This window comes from Mauremys mutica, chromosome 4 (genome assembly GCF_020497125.1).
Source record: "Mauremys mutica isolate MM-2020 ecotype Southern chromosome 4, ASM2049712v1, whole genome shotgun sequence".
Lineage (NCBI taxonomy): Eukaryota > Metazoa > Chordata > Testudines > Geoemydidae > Mauremys > Mauremys mutica.
In genome coordinates, this window is record NC_059075.1 from 111,751,859 (window position 1) to 111,773,631 (window position 21,773).

Genomic DNA, 21,773 nt, shown 5'->3' on the forward strand with positions numbered 1-21,773 from the left:
TGATCCCGCCATTGGACACACACGCCCCGGGACAGCTGCTGGAGCCAGGCACCGCGCGCAGGGGAAAGGGCGAAGCTGCCGGCTGCTCTCCGCTTACCTGGCGCCTGGGCTCCGGGCGAGCTCCGGGTTACCTGCGGCTGCAGAGCGCTGCGGCTCGGCGCTTGCAGCTGGAGGTGTCTGAACCCGGAAATGCCAGGAGCCCAGCAGGGCCAGGAGCCAAGGCAAACCTCCCCTGCTGAACTTTCGCAGCCCCACACACGCCAGGCGCCTTAACCCGCTGGCTGCTGGTTTGCAGGCGCAGCGCTCCGAGCCTGGCCCCCCACTGCAGCCTCTGCCGCGGGGGCTGGCTCGGGGGGGTGTCCCCACCCGCGCCCGGCTGCCGGGCTGGAGCAGCCGGGGGAGGCTGAAGGCGTTTGGCCCCGCTGACCTTGCAATGCCCACGCGGAGTTATTGCTTTTTCCACCCCGTGCGCGGGGAGAGCGCCCCGAGCGGAAATCCATGGAGAACAGACAGGGGCGGGGGATCCGCGGGGCTGTGTGTTTAATGGAATTGGCCCCAGGCTGAGACACTGAAAGGCGAGCCAAGGAGGGAGCCAGCAGCCGCTTCGGGGAGGGGGGCGTGCAAGCAGCGAAAGGGAATCGGTCTGAAGGGCTCCCACGCGTGACGCGAGGGGGAAGAAAGCCCACGGGCCGGCCAGGTGCCACGGGCTGAAATTAACAAGCCTTTCATTTCAATCTGCCCCCCGCCGCCAACTAAGGGTGGCCAATGAACAGGGCAGGGCAAACCTGTGAAACTAGCAAGAGCAGCAGGTCAATGGAACACTTGGAAAGTTTGAATATACACAAATTAGCCTGGCCAGATTGTATTCATCCGCAATCTGTAGTGAGGACATCCGACCTCAGTCCTGCCATGTGTTAGTTGCAAGCCTAAAACTAACGCTAATTCCTGTTTAATTAACAAGGCTTCCGATTAATAATAACCCTTTGAGAGAGAGGGGGGAGCGGCATTTCAGGGCGGAAATCAGGAGAGATTTCCTCAAAGTGAGATGAGCCTGTAGAAAACATCCCCAGGGGAAGGAGGCTTTGTGTCCTATCTAATTTTTCCGAGCCATGGCAACGTGCGGGATGGAACACACTTCAACAAATATGCATTTTCAAGGAGAAATTAAAGTTTCTCCCCTGTAAAGCTCTCTTGATTTATTGGCATGGAAAATTGTGGGATGTAAGAAGGTATGAGTTGAGCATCTTAGAGGATCAGAAATTTGTATATAGGAAAAAAATGGTTCTATAATCGATTTTTATTACTCTGATTCAGTTCCGAGTGGATTCTATATGGCCAAATTAGACCCTTCCAGAATATGGGTTGATGATGAAAGGTTACACATGCTCTGTCATATTATACCTGTCCATCTGTCATACACTATACATCCTAGTTAGTGACCATTATACATCTCTTTGCTAAGAGTCAGAGTGTGATGCTTTTACTTGTGCTAAATAGTACATTCCTCCACAAGTAGCCCCACTGATTTGAGGCAGAGTGACCTAGACAGAGGGGATAGAGCTCTAGACTAGGACACAGGAGAGATGATTTCTATTCTGGGCTCTTATTGGCCTCCTGGGCAAGTACACCTCCCATATCTCAATTTCCCCATCTGTAAAATGGGGATATGGATACTGACTTCCTTTGTAAAGGAATATAAGCTCTATAGCTGAAAAGAGCTAAGTGCTATTACTACTACTACTGGTGGTGTATCATACAGTCCAACAGGGCCGTCCAGAGGATTCAGGGGCCCTGGAGCAAAGCAATTTCAGGGGCCCCTTCCATAAAAAAAAGTTGCAATACTATAGAATTTGCCCAGGGCAAATTGCCCCACTTGCCGCCCTCCCCCGGGCAGCCCAAGATAACTAAGGGTATTACAATCTGCTCCAAAATTGCTTGGGATGATGTATTTCCTCATGCCTTAACCTAGAATAAGAATTGGGCCCAAAATGTTGTAAGGATCCCTCCCACCTCACTTGTCCTGAAAATTACCTGAAGTATTCAGACAAATCCCTCTGTTTCACCTCCTTTTTCCTCTGTCCAAAGAATGTGGGAATGGCCAGAAGGAAAAATATCAGGAATAAAAGCAACAGCAACCTGAGGATGAAACAGTACCCGGGCAAAGCATCATCTGTGCTCAGCTACATGGCAGTTCTCAGGTATCACAAAGACCTTATTGAATGACAATAAATTCTGTGCGTGGATGCCATGCACAGGACTTGGATATTGGGTTGTTCTGAAGAATCCAGCACTATCATTAAAGGCAAAAAGGTTGTTCGATCTGTTGTGCAGGACTATAGAATGTAAAATATGGCCCCAATTTCCACCCCCTGCTGGATCTTGAATCTGCACATCCCTCTGTATCACATGAAGTGCACAAAATTATTTTACTGTTGTCAGTATTGGCAAACTCAAGGGTTTGAAAATTAGGAGTCAGGCCACCACAAATGATGAGATCTTTTCTCATTATTTTAACCCAGACAAGTTTTGGGGCTCTTTTTTGCCTTTTTTTTTATTTTAATTTTTTAAAACTTGGAGCCTTTCGGACGCACTCAGATCACATTTTCAAACTTTTCTCCACCAGAGTGCTAGAGCATTTAAAAGAAAGGTCAGAATCCAATATAATCAAATGACTCCAGGAGCTGGGGCTTTAAAAAGCTGACACTCCAAATATCACAAGAATTGATACCACTTATTAAACCCTGGGGTGAAATCCTGGCCCCATTGAAGTCAATGGCAAAACTCTCATTGACTTCAGTGAAGCCAAGATTTCACTCCTGGCATCTACCATTCAGTGGAAGGAGCAGCGCTGTTGTCTGTCCCCTCTGAAACCTCCCTCTTCTCCCTTGTTTGGAAGCAGGGGAAGTTGAAATGTAAAGGAGACTCTCAGCTTTCATTACAATTTTTTTTAACCCTTTGAAGAGCCTGGTGATTGGCACCAGTTAGCGGATTGTGGAGGCTGAACAGGACCTGCATCTGGGCTCTCTCTCTGCAGCCGGAACCAAGGGACCTCACAATCTCACACACGCCTTTTATGTCAAATGAGTTTGAGCTGTACCCCAAAGAACCATTTTGCCAATCCCAAAACAACAGGAAGCAGCAGCCATTCGGGGGAGGAGGCTGCTCCTCCCACACCCCCACTTATTCTTAGCAACTTGCCAGAAAGTTAGTAAGAGCAGGGAATAGAAACCAGGTCTCCTGAATCCGAGGCATGTGCACTAGCCACTGGGCCACACTGCCTCCAATGCACTCAAGAGTGGCGGCTCCCATTAGGCTGCCTAGAACTTGATGAACTGGGTGCAGCCCAAAGTTTCCAATGTACATCTTGGAGTGCATTTAAAATCTTTCATAAACTTTTAGTAGAAAAGGGAAGAAAGCAAGCCACCACCCCAGTTGAGAATTTTTAGAAAGTTTTTATTAGAGGTATATTTTTGCCAAAATAAATAGTTACACTTTCTTTAGCAAAACATTAGAAAACAAGAACAGGAGGGGGGAAAAAAGGCATCAAAAATTTAATGCTGAACGTTCAAGTGACTGAGTGCTACTTAATGACACTGCTGTGTAAATAAATCAATTGCTTACGTTGTCACTGGTCTAATCGCTGCTCTGACTTCCTGCAGTACTCTACGTTTACTCTATATGCTCTGCACTAGCACACCTCATCAGCAGGAGAGCTCTCGGGAGGAGCTGGCATACAGAGTTCTCATCTATACACTGCAAGTGAAACACTGAAACAGAAAAGTTTTATTTCTAGACCTGTACTTGGCATCTGCGGTTCCCTGCACTTCGTAGGAAAGCCTGAGTTTATCAATTCAGGGCAAGGGTGCTAATGGATTAGAGATTTACTGTAGTGGAGCCCTGCACCAGGGTGGGATGGTGGCAGATAGATTTCTCGTTTCCCTCCCCGATATGAAGCATATTGAGAAACAACTCACTCCAGCCGCATTCAGAAAGGCAGATTCCACAGGGAGAGTGGAAAGGGAGAGGTAGGGAGTGTGATGGGGAGCGCGACAAGGAAGGGAATGGCTGGGAACATGGTGTAAAGAAGGCACATGGTGGAGTCCAGCACAATGCTGAACTGGCAGATGCATGTGACTGACCAAGCTAGTCCATTGTTTCCTCATCTCCTTCTAAATCAAATGCCAGCTCCTGTATGAGAAAATATTTATGCGCTCTGAATGGCGAGCTCATGGGACCCTTGCAAAGCTCAACATAGCATTGACTAGAGAGGGACTGCGCAAGGCAGACAGCAGGAATCTTGTCCACACACCCCTGTGAACACAAGAGCCCTTTCTCCCATGGGAAGTGGTGGAAGTCTCATCACTGAAGTCATTGAAAACCAGACAGAAGTAGGAAGACTCTCTATTGTAGGCTGGTAACAGCCCTGCATTGGCAGAGGGATGACCTAGATGACTGGAGAGAGCTAAGTTTCTCTGGCCTTCTATGATCTTCCAGAAGGGAGCGATCACCAGGACCACTGAATATCAGAGAAGAGTTGGGCATCCTCTCCCCTTTAAGAGCCACTTGCAATAATATTAGCATTGAGGCAGACCCCACACAAACCCAGCATACGGTACATTCATCGTGGCTTACAGAGCAAGTTCAGAAGACATTCAGTGTTGTGCATAACAAAATAACTACAACACAACGTAATTTAGTCATTGGTTATATACACAAGTTCATTATGTGCCTCATTACAAGCAGCAAGTGGTATTTACATAAAGTATATTTATTTTCTTGTGCACGTGGGCTAAGGTGCTGTATTAATAAGCTTGACATTACAGAAAGCAAAAAGGATCCTCAAAGACACACAACCTTGGTGTGAAAGTGTGGAAGCTACGTGGCTCAGAACATTAGAGAAAGCACTAGCAATCTGCTGTAGGGAAGTACCCTGCACTGGATCCCAGGCGATTGGCTCAATGTAATAAGAGTTCTCTCTCATTTCTTAAAGCCACACACTGACTAGGACCAGCAGCACCACATTCAAGGGCTCTGAACCATTGCGTGATGCACATTAAAGTTGGTTTCTCTCAAGCCAAGTTTTCAAAGTGTCCTCTTGTGTTGGGCACTTCAGATTTTGGGCTGATCAATGTTTGTCTAACCAAAGAATGAGTTACAGCTGGCAAGGAATGGTAGAGATAACAAGAAGGGGCTCTTCAAATATGTCAGACATAAAAGATCAGGGATGGTGTGGGTCCGCTGTTCACTGGAGAAGGTGAGCTGGTATCAGAAGATGATAGTTAGGCAGAGCTGCTCCTACTTTGCTTCAGTCTTCTCACAAAAAATAATGTGACCGGACGACTAGCCAAGTTACCATAGACAATAAAGGGGAAGGGATGCAGATCGGGATAAATAAAGAACACGTCAGAGATCTTCTGATCAATTTGAATTAATTCAAATCAATGGGGCCTGATGCTATTCACCTGAGGGTACTGAAGGAATAAGCTGAAGAAATCTCAGAGCCAGTGGCAATAATATTTACAAACTCATGGACGACAGGAGAGGTCCCGGAAGACTGGAGAAGGGCTAATGTAGTGCCCATCTTTAAAAGGGGGAAAAAGGAGGAGACGGGGAACTATAGACCAGTCAGCCTGACTTCGATACCTGGGAAGCTACTAGAGCAATGTATAAAACATTCAATTTGCAAATACCTGGAGGATTTGCAGCCAGCATGGATTCACCAAGAACAAATCGTGCCAAACCAGCATGATTTCCTTCTTTGACAGGGTAACTGGTTTTAGGGGGAATGCGATGGACATAATATACCTGGACTTCAACAAGGCTTTTGACAGTCCCACGTGACATTCTGATAGGTAGACCAGAGAAATGTGGGCTCAGTGGAATTACTATAAATGGATACATAATTGGTTAAACAATTGCAAACAAAGAGTAATGATTAATGGAACGATATAGGGCACAAAACAGGGTGGGATTGCCCACACTTTGGAGGATAGAGCTAAAATTCAGAGCGATTTTGATTAATTGGAGAACGGGGCTATGGACATCAAAATGAAGTTAAACAAAGACAAATGTAAGGTGCTATGCTTAGGGAAATTAAAAACAAATGCACAAATACAGAATGGAGGAAAACTGGCTAGATTGGACCATTTCATCAACTGAGCAGGCACTTGCGCTATGCAGGTAGTGTCACTTGAAGGTTGGCAAGGAGACACTCTCTAAATCACACAAACTTGTTTCCAGACCAGTGTCTTGTGGGAACAGACATGTCTACCACCACCAGAACACTCCACCCTCAGAGTCCTGCTTGCAGATGGCAATCACAAAATGAATGCTGTGGTTACCTGGTGAGCTCCTGGCTGCTTTTTCTCTATGGTGCACCTCATTACAGGCATTACAGCAATGCTCCTTTTGGTAGAGACAGACACTCCCACCCACACCAAGCGTATCACACAGGCCATGGCTGCTAGCAAGCAGCATGCAACCTCACCTTCAGGAAGACACACCTTTTCTCATCGGGTCCAGGACAGGTGTGCTCTCCTGGACTTTCTAGCTGTTAGTTATTTATCACGTGCCAATCAGCAGAGTTTCTGGGTGCATCTCCTTTTTTTTCTTTTTACAAAGTGGCATTTGAGAACCTTGTACGAGTCACTATTCTATGTATACAGTATATAGCTGAACTTTAGGCACCCTGTGTCCCTACCTCCCAAAAAGGACACATGCAATTGCTTTGGCCTATTGCAGATTGTTTGTGCTAGCAGAGGTAGAAAGAAGCCCCACACAGCCAAAGGCATTGCAAGGAGAGGAACCTTGAAGATGGTTGTGTGTCACAGACACAGTCACAGTGTTAGGATTTTGGCTTTTTCAGTACATACAATCCCCACTCAAAGCCATATCTCCCCCTCCCACTGAGCAGTGAGGCAAGCAACAGGTGGGACTAGACACCCATCCTCTCACGGAGAATGTGCCAAAGAAACAGCTTTGCTAGAAGCATATGTGCAATGGGATGCTACTGGGTTACCTTGGGACACTGCATATTTCAAGGCAACACCCTTCCAAACACTGGGCAGAGTTCAGCTCTGGTATAACGCAACTGACTCATCTTTTAAGTGACAAAATAAAGATACAGCGGCCTGCACACGGATTTGGCACGTCTTGCTTCACCTCCCCGACTTCCTTGTTCCTCTCGCTCACACTATGCTGTCACCTTCAGGGCAGCGCCACCTTCAGTCAGAATGGGGGGCACACAGCTCCAGCTTGGAAAGCTGACACAGTGGCACCTCTGGGACCGGCAATCTGCATCATCCAACGTCAGCTCCTTCACTAAGGTCCAGACTCACCACAAGCATACACAGGTGCAACATCACTGGCTACGACGGACTTCCGTCCATTTGCGCCAGCGGGGAATTTCGTTTCAGGGTTCTCCGGCTCCGTGATCCTGCGGAGCTGGAACCCATTCCCTCCCAGATGACCACCTCCTGGGCACCTGCTGCGACTTTCCACCACAAGCCATTTGGACACAACATGCACTGTGCAGTCTTCACCTTCTGCCTTCCTACAAACCCTTCACATTCCTTCCCCAACGGCAGCCATTGGGCCAATCCAGGGAAGGAAGGCTGAGATTTCGCAAAGCCACCTAAGGCTAGTTCAATTTAAATGAATGGGAATCAGGCATCTAAATCTGAAAAATCTCAGCTGAACATCTCACGTCTCCCCCCCCCCCCCCACCCCCAAAAATAAATTTCCCAGCCAGTTTTATCACTACAGATCTCAGGCCTCCGCAGCTCAATGGAGACAAAGATCCCTAAAGGAGAGACGCAAGAGAGACCAAGAAGAGATGAAGGAAGCTTAGAGCAACAACTGTGGGTATCCAGTTCTCTCCTGTAACTCTGCAGTCCCAATGCCAATGAAATCTACATTAACAGCAGCAGGCTCAGAGCTGGCTTTGAGTGAGGACAGAGGTCAAAATTTGGCTCCAGTGAAGGAGAGTTGAGAGGAGGGTTTGGGCCCATATGATAGCTGCTTTGGCACTACAGGCTGCTTTACCTTTTGGTAGCACAAACAGTGAAGAGCCACAGGGTGCTGGATTGTTTAAAACAAAAACAAACAAACAAACAAAGCCACAAATGTGTAGATCTAAAACCGGAGACAATTAAAACAAGCTCCGGAGCATGAGCTACATCCTGATCTAGGCTAGATCCTCCAGGTATGTCTCCTGGAGGAGCCCATTGGAACCGTTACAGCACAGCCAGGGACTACCACCTCCCCCACGCTGGGTGCTGATACACATCTCTAAGTGGTCATCATCAGCAAACGTGTTCACTTTAACACTGTGCCCCTCCCCTAGTCAGGCAAGTAGCAATTGGCTACACTGGATGCCACAGCTTTGTTCATGAGGAAGCTCCCATCACAGGCTTGCAAGAATCAAAGGTGGCAGGTTGCTGAGATGCAGGTCTGACCCGTCTGCCCTCCTCCTCCTGGCTGTGGCAGGGGGGCTCAGAAGAGTGGCAGGCTCCCTTGCACACGGTCTGCCGGCGAGAGTCTCATCTGCAGCCCCTCTGGCGGGAAGATGGAGGCCTGCATGTCCACGTTGATGCAGAACAATCCCAGCATGAGCTGGCGCTGGTATTCCTCCCACTTTGTCTTAACGTCCATCAGGGAGAGGTTGCTTCGCATCCACTGGGGCAGCACCTCGCTGTACGTAGAGGCCAAAGGGATTGGCAGGCTCTGGGTCCTTCGGAGCTCAAAATGGTAGTAAAGCCTGAAAGGCAATGAACATGGGTTACAACTTAAATACATGGGGGTAGGGCCACTTAGACAGCACAGTGCAGTGGCCAGGGCACTGGACAGAGAGTTGGGAGACCTAAGTTCTATTCCCGGTTATGGCACCAACCTGCTTGTGTGACTTTGAGCAAACCACTTCACCTCTGTACCCATCCATTTCTGTCCCCACCCTTTGTCTATCTTGCGTATTTAGACTTTAAACTCTTCTGGATAGGGGCTGACTCTTACTAGGTGTACGTACAGCATTGAGCACAATGAAATCCTGATCTCCTTTGGGACCTCTAGGCTTTTCCATACCACAAGGAATATTATTTAGATAAAGCATTATATTCTCACCTCAACCTCGGCCCACGTACTGGCCCACGCGGACGGGCAATACTGGAGCTCTCCCCAAGTATCTCAACACTAGAGCTGGCTGGGAATTTTTTGACAAAGCCGTTTTCTGTTGGAAAGTCCAGATTTGTCAAAACGGAAACTTTCCGTGGGAAAGAGTCAGTTTTGATTAAACTTTTGTTGGGAAGGTTTCCTAAGTCCAGGATAGAATTTCTGGATAAACCCAGAGACAAAGAAAGAGCTGTATCCCAGAATAACCAACAGCTTGGTGTTTAGGGCACTCCGCTGGGAGACCCACGTTCAAGTCGCTGCTCTGCCCGATTCAGAGCCAACACTTGAACCTCGGTCTCCCACATCCAAGATGAGCGTCATCCCCACCAGGATGTTATGGGAGGTGGTGGGGGGTCTCTCTCTCATAGTCACATGCACCTCGGTTTTGTCCCAATGCAGAATGGGAATTTGTTTTGAAATCTCCACAGTTTTCATGGGACAAGAAACTGGTTTCCCACCCAGCTGTACTCCATTCTGACCTGGAATACGCTGGCTACCCTAGTACTGCCCCATGCTACTCCAGACATAGGCCTCTAAGCAGAAATGGCCACTTGAGCTGAATTATCTTCAGAGGAAGCTTTGAGGCTCCAGAGTCCTCAAGCTGGCGACTGCCATGCAGACGGGCATCACTGCATCTTCTATGAAATGGAGCTGGGTGGACGAGTACGACTTTTATACCACACCTATTGCTATGGTACCTGAGCGTTTCAATACAGTATCATCCTGGGAGGGAGGGAGGGAACTTTACCCCAGGACTAAGCAACCCAACAGACAAGGTCTCTTGATTTGCTCCAAGTCAATTCAGTAAAAGTGACACAGCTGAAGGTGAAACGGGTGTCCCCCCCCTCCCACAGGCCATACCCACCCCTAGATGGCTGCAGAGGGAAGGCTGGGAGGAAAGCAGAAGAACCTGGCTGAGAGATGGCTTCCCAGTTTCTTCTTGGCTTCCCTCATGAGATAGGTGCATAGATTACTCGTCTGTTCCTTCATCCACCTAATGTCCTCAGGGACATCTGGCAGCCATTCCAGCAACCTGAACAGGAGAGGAGGGACATAAAGAGAACAATTAGCTGAGAGGCCACTTCTTCAGACATGAGAGCTGGAAAACATCTTGCAGACCCTCTAGTCCTAGCCCAGCAGGGCCAATGCAAGACCATTTTCCAAAGCTTCAAATCAAATGACTTGAATGATGGCGCTTCCACCACTTCATTGATGACGCAAACCCTAGTTTTGTCTGGAGCAGCAAGATATACATGGATTTCACCCCTGGAGGCACGACAGTCGGCAGCTCCTTTATGTTGCCATCTCATGCAACTATAGTTCATGAACTCCATGGAGGAGGTAACTAAGAGATGAAAGGTCACTTCACATTCAATATTCTATTCCCTATTCAATCCCTGAATTCCCTACATTTTTAAGCCTCCTTAGAGGTTTGGAAAGTGGTTTTCCTCTGCCTCTACTGCCTTCTTCCAGCCAGAAACACTGTTTTCATGCAGTGAGTCAGTGCTTTACACCAATACTAACAAACTAGAGACTTGTTGCTCTCCCCTTCCCCCTAGGGTGGCAAAATGGGGTCAAAATTCAAATCCAAAATTATCCTTCTCTCCCTCCCTTCCCCAATCGGACCACAATGGCATGTTAAACCTTCTAGGACTCATCCCACCCCCACATTAACAATCAGGAGGGATGGGACTATGCTAACACCACCCCTCTCTATCCTAGTTTCACTCTTGTATCCTTCCACTCCCGTATTAGCTGCTCTGGGGAAGTTATCTACAACTCTCAGAGCAAGTAGTACAAGAACTAGGGGTCACCAAATGAAATTAATAGGCAGCAGGTTTAAAACAAATAAAAGGAAGTTCTTCTTCACGCAGCACAGTGTCAACTTGTGGAACTCCTTACCTGAGGAGGTTGTGAAGGCTAGGACTATAACAGTGTTTAAAAGAGAACTGGATAAATTCATGGTGGTTAAGTCCATAAATGGCTATTAGCCAGGATGGGTAAAGAATGGTGTCCCTAGTCTCTGTTCGTCGGAGGATGGAGATGGATGGCAGGAGAGAGATCACTTGATCATTGCCTGTTGGGTTCACTCCCTCAGCGGCACCTGGCATTAGCCACTGTCGGTAGACAGATACTGGGCTAGATGGACCTTTGCTCTGACCTGGTACAGCCGTTCTTATGTGTTTCCAAACACAACTAGCTCTCTTCAACCTAGTGAATCAGACGGCCTGTGGCTGAAGTCCCAACACAGTGGCCAATAGAGACGACTTCAGTTCCTGTCCTGGGCAGCTGTTGTACACAGGAGGGCTGGAATAGATCCTCGCCCTGCCATGCCCTACAGGCCACATCACATGCTACACAGCGCTACCAAGCGAACGAGTGGGAGGTTTACCTGACTGTGAAGGAGACAGCTGATTCCACAGGCAGCGTGTAGGGGATCATCATGGCAGAGGCCAAGCGCACAGGCAACAAGTTGGTAATGCCAACTAACAGGCCCCTTCTCTCAGTGCAAGCTTCCAAAAGGGCTGAGGACAGAGAACAACACGGGTCAGACCAGCCACATGGCAAATGCAGCGTGATTGTCCACCACCCCCTCCCCAGTGCTACATGAGCTTCAAAAATTACCCCACCTCAGGGAAAGTCTCACTCAGAGCATGTGCCGTTCCAAACGAGGAGACAAAGAGTTCAAGCATTTGGCTTCACCCGGCTCATGAGGAGCAAAATCCAGAAACCGCCTTCCTTCCCTCCCTCCCACAAAGGGGAGGCGAGTGAGTTCCAGCTCACTTAGGCCACATCTGTACTATGGGGACTCTCCTGGCAGAGCTAAGTAGCGTAGAAGCAACCGACAGTGACAGAAGGGGTTTTTCCCACAGGGTAGGAACACCACCTCCCTGAGCGACAGTAGGTAGGTCAATGGGAGCATTCTTCCACCAGCCTAGCTGTGTCTACATTGGGGGTTAGGCTCATGCAGCCATGGTGCTGGAGGGTGTGGAGTTTTCACAGCCCAGAGTGCTATAGCTGTGTCAACCTAACATGTTAGTGTAGACCAGGCTGTAGTCTCTATGGTCCCCCAGAAGGTGGTGTGCAAGCATAACCCACTAGGCAGGATGTGTTGCACATGACCTCCCACCCCCCTCCCCGATGCCCAGTCTATACATAATGTGAGTCTTGTATGGCTCTCAAGTACAGACCCTGGCTTTTTAGCTCAAGGTGTAGAGGTTCCAGGTTTTAGCGGTGGAGGGCTCCAGTTCAATACGCGATACATTAGCTAACATGGCGGTCAACAAGCAACACTCACATCCCAACAGGCCAGTGAGCTATGCTGGTCAGCTTAGAGAGGAGAGCGTTTTTCACTGGAGCAGCCAGAAGTCTGCACTGTCCTCCTAGGGACCATACCTTGGTTCAGTCTGGGTGGCAGGTGTTCAAAGATGTGGTCTTCGACAGCAGCCAGGGCAGCGTTCTCCCTCAGCTGGTCTTCAGCTCCTATCTCCTCCTCCTCCTCTGGGTCCCCCTCCCCTGAAGAGTTCTCAACGGCAAGGAGAGGGCGTGAGGGCCGTGGGCGGTGAAGGAGCCCTGGGGAGGGAAGGTGAGTGGTGGGACTGTGGCAATTTAGTCAGTTGTTTTGCTTGCCGATTGGTTAGAGTGCTAGGTTTCACCTCACCTGATGCCACGAGGTGGGGGGTTAACATTACAGCCATGAAATAAGCCTTCTATCGCTAACCGCGGGCAGCCATTTTGGCTACCCGTGTTAGGATGCATAGCAAGGTATATTAGATACCTGCTCACCTAGGGTACGATGTGAAGCTGGAGTGCCTTTCTCAGCCAGATAAGCTAACGCCTCCCAGTACACTCTAGAAATACCGTAGTTTATTGCTCTCATAACTTTTTTATTGCTCTATACTCGAGCCATAGGCAGAATTCAAACCCATACAGGTGTATCAGACCCATGCTTAATCCAAACCTCTCCGATTTACCGTATGGCATAGATCCAGCCCACCCTGCAAGACTCTACTTAATTGTAACTTCACCATTGGCAGACCCTGCCTACACGAAGGACATTTGCGCCAGTGTAACCACACTTTACTGGTGCAGGCCTCCCATACTGATGCATTGTGCTGGTAGAAAGCACAGCTTCCCACCAGAACTAGGGTGACCTGATGGCCTGATTTTATAGGGACAGTCCCAATTTTGGGGGCTTTTTCTTATATAAGCACCTATTACCCGCCACCCCGTCCCGATTTTTCACACTTTCTGTCTGGTCACTTTACCCAAAGGAGCAGCATCCAGTAACGTAACAGAGACACTGCCTTTGTTTCCTTAAAGTCCATTGGGGCCGGGTGGGTGGTGGGGGGGAAGCATACAGGACAAAATGAATGAGTAAGCTTGATCTGCTATAGGCTGGCCACAAGGTGGCACCATAGGCACATGCAGTGTGTCATGAAAACAGTGTTAACACAGGATGCCAGTAAAGTTGGAGCAGAAGCGTCTCACTGCATCAAGGCAGAGGATTCTAGAGCTCTGTTCCCTGAAGTGCTGAGACACACTTTCGTTTATTTCATTGCTTATAGGCTTTGAAGCATCAGAGGTCAAATTCACACTGGGTGTAACCCCAATTTCATTGCAGTTACACTAGGAATCAATTTGGCCCTGAGTTTTCCTGTATATCCCTCCCCAGCATCAACAACTTACAGTTAAACCCCTTGGCCCAGCACAGAAGGGGTTAGCCGAGTCAGACAGTGTCCCTTTAACATAAGCAAATGCAGTCAAAGCAAGGAGGTAGCCTGGTGCCTTACCATTCTTCTTCAGGAAGTGCAGCGCATCCCGGTAGCCCTGCTTGCACATGTCCCGGAGCACCTGCACGGAGACACAGAGTGGGTCACTGGGGAGTTTGAGTGCAAGGTTGTTTGGTCGGGTGGAGTGTGGTGCAGATTTCAATCCTGGGCTGGGATTTCTAGAGGAAACGCAAGAATTCTCTCCCCATCCTGCCCCACCTGATCAGGAGGTTCATTGCTTATCCTTCCCCCTCCCACAAACTCATCCCTGCCAACCTCTTCATCTGCTCCCCACCCTGGCACTTGAGCAGCAAAGGAGGGAGGGAAGGGTCAGAAACAGTCTTGGGGGCAAGGGGACACCATATGAAAGGAGGCACCACCTGCATGGCCATTTGCACCTCAAGAGCCAGCTCTCTCGGATCCAAGTTCACAGTGGGCATGTCACATCAGTACACAGCCCTAAAAGTATCTCTTGGCCTCCCTGGTAAGCTGCTCTGATTGGTAAGTAAGTTGTGGAATCCTTCACCAACAGAAGCCAGGATGGTCCACTGGATAACTGCCCTTATGAAGCCCTCCAGAAAGCGGGAGAGGGGTGGGCAGCGCATGTGAATCAGAGAGAGAGACAGCTCACACTGTCCAAGCTATTCATGGCACTTGTACCAAACAAGCACACTCAAAATGACAGTGCCCATCAGCTGCTTGATGGGCAGTCACTCTGAGTCACCAATGGCAAGATCAGGGCCGGCTCCAGACCCCAGCGCGCCAAGCGCGCGCGCTTGGGGCGGCATTTTGCCGGCAGGGCGGCAGGCGGCTCCGGCGGACCTTCTGCAGTCATGCCTGCGGGAGCTCCACCGGAGCCACGGGACCAGCGGACCTTCCGCAGTCATGCCAGCGGATGCTCCACCGGAGCCACGGGACCAGCGGAACCTCCGCAGGAACGTCTGCAAGAGGTCCCCCGGAGCCGCGGGACCGGCGACCGCCAGAGCGCGCCCCGCGGCGTGCCGCCCTGCTTGAGGCGGTGGGATTCCAGACTGGCTTTTAAAATGCAGGGGTGGATTGGTCCTGGGTGCATGTCCGTCCTTGTTCAGAAGTGGTACCCATTTCTTGCATGGTGCCAATTAAATCAAAAGCCACCCACAGGAGGATATTTTCAGGGTTTCCACCAGTGCCTGGATTCAGGATTTCCCAGGGGGAAGGACACCAGTGTAGCTTGTTTAAATGGCGATGGGATGGACTCCGGGGGCTTAAATGTCAATGCAAACATAGGATCCAGAGCTCTACCCACCAAGCCGCGGTGCACAGTCAGCATTCTGCTGCCCCAACAGGGCGCTCACCTGAGGCTCTGGGGGGAACAAGGCTTTCGAGAGGCGGTAGAGGTTGCGAAGGTTGAACTGGATGCTGGTGTTGGTGACTCTCAGCTCGTGAATGTTTGTGGAGCTGTCCCGGGGGCAGATGTCACTCTCGCCTGAGAACGGAGACACTGTGATAGTGTTCTTCAGCTCGTATTGCGGCAAGTTGTCTGAAATCCCTCCATCAACGTACCTCTGGAGGGAAGGAGACATAAATGATTGATAGGGTTTTCCCCACCACCACCACTCTCTCCATAAACCAGTTTCTATCAACGCTCTGCATCCCTATTGCGCACACTCACAAGCCAGGAGAGTACTACAAACAGAGTTTTCACTAAAAGTGGCTGGACTGACAGCCATGACTTCCCATCTAGGGATTTCTTGATTCTTTCTAACTGGCTTTTTCTGTGAATTTTTAGTCACACAGGAACGTTTGTGGAGACAGGAAAAAAGTCACCCCTTGTGAATACGGATTCAAAAGTATTTGCACCAGAAACCATAATCAGTGCTCTTTGGGGGCTTGGGAGCCATCCAATCAAGGAGCAGAAATGATATGGTGACACTCAGGTGACCAATCACAGTGCAGGTGGCACTAACCTAAGCTACATTCACCGTGACTAGTTTGCAAGGAAGTCTGTACTTCGAGCATTCCTATAAACCACGCATCTAATCATTTTAGAACAAATGAGTTAGTAAATACAGAAGCCTGCTGGTGGATAATTGGGCGATAAAAAAAATTAAAGCATAGACTTTTTGCTGCCAATTTGTCTGCTCAGCTGTAAAAGTCACATACGTGCCGGTTTTAAACCCTTTTAAAGGAATCCATCAGCTGGCTAGGTTTAGCTTTGGCATAGGAGTGGAATAGGAGGGTTCCCTGGTTTTGCACACAATAACCATGCTCTTTTAATAGCGACGGTTACTGCTAATTATCCTTGGTGGAGAGACAGCTTTGGCACATTCAGATTAGCTAACTGGGTCAATTCAAAGCATCCTTTAGCTTTTGCACAACCATAGACTGAACAAGACGACTCCCATAATGGGCCTTTGTGATGGCCCAGCAAGCAGTATCCAGATGCTAAAGGGATATGTTACTGGCTAGGCTGACAGAGCAATAAGACAGAAGAGACTCCTGCAGAGCAACAAGGTAGGAACCTGTAATCTCTCAGATCAGGCTCCCATTGACTTGCAGAGAGCTGCAGGGTCAGCCCCAATGTCAGAGACCCTTCTGTCTGGGCAGGTGACTAACAAAAAGGAATGCCTGGATGACAAATAGCTGGCTAGAGCAGAACCCAAGCAAGACTGAGGAGATGCTGGTAGGAAGAGGGAAATGCCCACGCACATAGCTCCATTGAGCAGCCCATTAAAAGGACGGCAAGGCTGAGAGCACACTAGCATAACAACAAGAAACCGGCAAGACCTTTTGGAAGTCAGCCCAGCCCCTTAACAGGACATTCGAGTTCTGGCTCCTTTTTCAGCCAGGCCCCTAACAAGGGTGGATCTTTCGCTGTGCAATGCCGAGGAGGGTTGGATGTTGGGGGTGGAGGAGAGGAGAGGGGAGGTAGGAGGAAATGTTTTACATTTTGTTCTCTCTAGCTGGAAAGGAGACAAGTGGCTTATCTCTGAACAGCTCCCATCAGCCCCGTGCTGGCACTGTTATTAACATCCTTATGTAACAGGCCAGAAAAAATTCCTTCTCCACAGATGGCCTTTCACCTACTTCCACTGGGGAAGACACAGCACATGCTGAACTTCTCCAGCAGGCTCCCAGGGCCCTGGTGAACAAGTTCACCTGCATGGTTCCTACTCCCATCTGGACTGAGTGCTTTTGCCCACCAGGTGATCTCATGGATCGTGACTCTGGGCTGCACAGCATACTCCTCTGAGATAGCCCAGGGTGTTGCTTTCCCCCAGGTTTTTTACTGTTAGGTTTGCAGGGCAATTCTGATGCAAAGGCCCTAAAAGTAAGAGTTCAAGGAGGGGCTGGATTCCGCAATGGTTTTTACAGGCAATGCATGCCATGGCTCCTACAGCAACGCAATTAGCGAATGGGCTGGGTGGTGTTTACTGAGTGGAAGCTGGCATCTCGACACACCAGATATGTGGAACTTGGTGACCGTGCAGGAGTCAGCAATAGCAAGGTGGGAAAGAGATAAAAGAGGGAACAGACAAAACTCAGGGGGGAAAACACAGCACGGAATAGCAATAAATGACCCCTGCACAGGGCGCTGCCTGGGCATTAGTGAACCCAGCCTCAACAAGTCACTAGGGAGGGCTCTGCAACTCCACCTGGTATTTCACAAACAGTCCTCCTCTATCCCCAGCCTGAAGCCAGCTGCAGCTGTTCGGTACCATTCCCGACCCTGGCAGCAGCTCATTTGAAGGGTCCCCCTGTACAGCCAGAGGTGGAGACACATGCTAACCCCACAATTTCCGAGGGAGGAGAAGGGAAGGCAGGAGGAGAATAGCTAGAGGAGTCTGCTTTACAATATGCGAGGTTGTTGAATGTTTGACTACCTTGGGCCAGGGACTATCTTTTTGTTCTGTGTTTGTACAATGCCTAGTGCCATAGGGTTCTGGGTCACGACCACAGTTCCTAGGCACTACAGTAGTATAATAAGAGTTTAGACCAGTTGTTCTCAACCAGGGGTACGCACACCCCTAGGGCAGTGGTTCCCGAAGTGGGGTTCATGAACCCCTGGGGGTTCGCAAAATGTTAGAGGGGGTTCTCAGGAAAAAATTGCTTCATGGTGGACAGAGCTGTCCCTGGGGACCCCAGGCAGCATGGAGCCAGCAGCCCAGACCCCCTGGACTGCTAAGAGCTAAGCAGATCAAAGCAAGCATCTCTATCACGCTGAGGAGATTTAAACTTCAAGACTCCATATAAGAAATGTAAAGGGAGGTGGATATTTTGTGCTGTTTGTTTTTTAAATTATTATGAAGAACAAGTTTAAGCTTTGTTGTTACGTGCATTGTTTGCCTGGACTGCTCAAGACCTGAATGCTTGTGTAGGAGGAACTCTTTGAGTTGGCTTCCTAAATACCTTCATACTTTTTCACATCTGATACTCCTTGATGAAACATAGGAGCCTTGTCTTATAACAGGCTTATTCAAAGTGATACAAGCTACAAAAGTGAGATCTTGGAAGAGTGTTGCCATTTTCATAATGTAATAAAAATACTGAAGAAGTGGGTATTCACCCACGAAAGCTCATGCTGCAAACGTCTGTTAGTCTATAAGGTGCCACAGGATTCTTTGCTGCTTCTACAGAACCAGACTAACACGGCTACCCCTCTGATAATAAAAATACTGTAATGATAAATAATAATTAGTGTGTAATAAGTATGTCTCAAAAACAAATTTTCTATTTCCAAGATCACTGCTTTTATAATTTATACTCAGGTAAAGGAGAAAATCCCTGGAAATATGTATTTTTAGGAGGGGGTTCGTGAGACTTGACATTTGAGTGAAAGGGGTTCACAGGTTGTTAAAGTTTGGGAACCACTGCCCTAGGGGTAACACAGAGGTCTTCAAGGAGTACATCACCTCATCTACAGATTTGCTTAGTTTTACAACAGGCTGCATAAAAAGCACTAGCTAAGTCAGTACAAACTAAAATGTCACATGACTTGTTTATACTGCTCTAGATACAATTCACTGAAATGTAAGTACAATATTTATATTCCAATTGGTTTATTTTATAATTCTGTGGTAAAAATGAGAGTCAGCCATTGTTCCTTAATAGTGTGCTGTGACACTTTTGTATTTTGTGTCTGATTTTGAAAGCAAGTAGTTTGAAGTGAGGTGAAACGTGGGGGTACGCAAGACAAATCAGGCTCCTGAAAGAGGTAAAGTAGTCCTGAAAGGTTGAGAGCCACTGGTGTAGACCATGGCACAGCCAGTGGTTTTGTAGCCAGGGTGAAGCAGCAGATGCTTTCCTGCAGGTGGCAGTATAAAGTAACGGCTCCAAAAAAGGGTGTTTTACTGCTGCAAAGGTGATGGTGCAGAGGGTCTCTTTCATCAAAAGGAACCTATATGCGGGTCTACGCTCCCTGCCATCTGGTTGACTGCTACTGACTGTTCCTAGTTCAGGCTCATCTGCAGAGGCACCTTTGCCACAGTGCCCATCTCTAGCCACCACTACTCGTGTGCAAACCCAGCCTTGCTCTACACAGCCTGTTCTAATCTAGGCTCCAAGTCCTTGAGCAATCCCCTCTCTCCCTCTTCCTACCCAGCTAGGCTGGTTAGCTCTCAGTCCTTAGGAGCAGCCAGGTTTGGGGATGGGCCAGGGGTGTCTCAGTCAAGGGTCCTCTTTTGTGGAGGAGGATTGATCTCTGGCTCCCGTCCGAGGCATGTTACAAGCTCCATTTCTTTCAGCTGGCCAGGAGTAAGTTCCGGGCCCCTTCCCCCTCCTTTTATGTCTCCTCTCCCCCGCACCTGCTGCCTCAGCTGATCTCATAGCGGGAGCCTACTGACCCTGCCCTTGTTTGCGGAGCACACAGATACAGGGCACACCCACAGAAGACTGGGCTGGTTGCTTCTTTCCATTTTCACTGCTGGGAATTGGAATTGTCATGCCCCGCACTTGGCTCCTGCGGAAATGGAGCCATCAGCAAACAAGGGGCTGTGTTCAACCCCCCTCTCTCCTCCAATAAAGGGAGACCCATGGAATTCCTTTGGATGCACACCAGGAAAGCAACAGGCCCAACCCAGCAGGGTGAGGAATGTTTAGTGGCTGGTGGTCTCCTCAACAGCAAAACCAGGAGCTTTTACTGGGAGAACGGGGGCCAAAGGGAGCAAGGAAAGGAACTAGTCTGAAGCCTGGTCGTAGAGAACACCCTGAAATATTCCACCTGGTGACATGGCCCTTCCTTGTCACAGGCCTCCGCAGCTCCCGTGGAGCCTGTGGCTACAAGGCCCAGGCCGTGCTCGGCATTACAAATAGGGGCCATGGTGGGTGGGTTTAGTACTGTCAGATATTTAGCAATTTTACGGAAGGTGGCTTTTGTTGGGTTAAGAATAGCCAAGAAATGCCTTTGCTGTCTCTGTCCTCTCTGCTACAGGCCCTAGGGCTGGAAGAGCTGCTCATTGAAGCACAAACTTTACCCTCCTCGTGTACCTCCCGCTGAATATTGTACCTGCTGCACAGTCAGCAGGGCTGGCTCCAGGCACCAGCTCAGCAAGCAGGTGCTTGGGGCGGTCAAGGGGAAGGGATGGCACGTCAGGCTCTTCGGCGGCAAGTCCCTCTCGGAGGGGAGGACCAGCTGCCGAATTGCCACTGAAGAAGAAAGTGGCATGGTAGAGCAGGCGCCGATCACGGCTTTTTTTTTTTTTTTGCCGCTTGGGGCGGCAAAAATCCTGGGGCCAGCCCCGACAGTCGCGGGCCTGCTCTGGTGCCAGCAGGATACTGGCACTGACAAGTGGTTACAGCACCACAAGCACAGGCTTGGGAAACTGTTGCTTTATGACAGAAGGAGGAGACGCCCCTAGAGCGCTGAATCACACAAGAAACAGTCTGAGGCGCCTAACAGTGCAGGAACACTATGAGGGACTTATGGGAGATGTGCACATGGCCTATATGTTGTTATCCCTCGCAGGCTGTAAGGGGAGTCCCCGGGCTACATCTGTCTGAGTAACTACTGGGGTAGTTCTGTGAGATAGGGCTGTGCAGTTTGAGGACCTGATTTTGTACTGGAGTTGTCAGGGTGGGCTTGGGAGCAGTGTAGTGTGTATGAGCTTCAGTAGCCCTTTTCTCATATGCTCACGCACTCTTTTTGCCAGGGTGGCAAGGTGGTGTGTGGCAAATGGTGACCATGCCCTTGCTGTGCTCTCCACCTCTCACCAGCAGCATGCTGGGTGCCATAAAATCCAGGTGCTAAGTATATTCCCCTCATGCACACTAGTGAGTTAACCCTCCAACGCCAAAGGGTATCCAGGGGAGCCATAATCATATTGCAGGAAGGGGGTGTGGGAATATACTTCTTCATTCCATCTGTCCCTCCCTATAAGAGACCTTGACCCCATGAAAAGTTATGTTCTTGATACATCAGCAAAACCAAGTGGCAAAAAGACAAAACATCTTGAATGTTCTGGATGAGCTGTGTTCTTGGAAGTTAGAGGGGAAAAAAGCCTTGAGTATTTAATGTGGTTTTGGAATGAAGGGTTTTGGCAGAGATGCACCACTGCAGAATGGCACAATCAACAAGTTCTCATGCAGCATTGACCAGACCCAGCGTCAGCCCCCTCTGCCCTTCACACTCCCTAGGGGTGAGCCTAGGCACATGCTACTACTTCAGTCACTTTTCTGAAAGGGCAGCAATTTCTCGGATTAGCCTTGTGCCCCCTTTCTCCTCCCTGCCCGCACTGCTTGCATAACAAAGGAGAGATCTATGCTGTTTGAGAGAGGGGCTTGCCTTGTAATGGAGGCACTGGCTGGGCACTCAGGAGAGCTGGGTTCAAGGCGCTGCTCTGATACAGACTGCCTGTATGA

The 21,773-nt window shown here is 49.2% G+C and overlaps 2 protein-coding genes across 5 annotated transcripts in view; both read right to left on the bottom strand.

The window, feature by feature from the left end:
* CRACR2B (calcium release activated channel regulator 2B) overlaps positions 1-523 on the bottom strand; it is a 74,304-nt gene extending 73,781 nt beyond the window's left edge. The window contains exon 1 of one of the 2 annotated variants that reach the window (XM_045015273.1): positions 428-523. The gene's annotated coding sequence lies outside the window, so the exon portion shown is untranslated. Of the gene's footprint in view, positions 1-97; positions 122-427 lie in introns of those variants that run through there. The other variant, XM_045015274.1, reaches the window with a different exon arrangement.
* A 2,909-nt stretch (positions 524-3,432) lies between these two features.
* PNPLA2 (patatin like phospholipase domain containing 2) overlaps positions 3,433-21,773 on the bottom strand; it is a 54,662-nt gene continuing 36,321 nt past the window's right edge. For all 3 annotated transcript variants that reach the window (XM_045014286.1, XM_045014288.1, XM_045014287.1), the window contains exons 5-10: positions 15,272-15,481; positions 13,959-14,019; positions 12,562-12,738; positions 11,558-11,690; positions 10,076-10,198; positions 3,433-8,758 (exon numbers count right to left, since the gene is read on the bottom strand). In XM_045014286.1, coding sequence (XP_044870221.1) covers positions 8,494-8,758; positions 10,076-10,198; positions 11,558-11,690; positions 12,562-12,738; positions 13,959-14,019; positions 15,272-15,481 — 969 coding nt within the window. In that variant the 3' untranslated portion in view covers positions 3,433-8,493. The remainder of the gene's footprint in view (positions 8,759-10,075; positions 10,199-11,557; positions 11,691-12,561; positions 12,739-13,958; positions 14,020-15,271; positions 15,482-21,773) is intronic.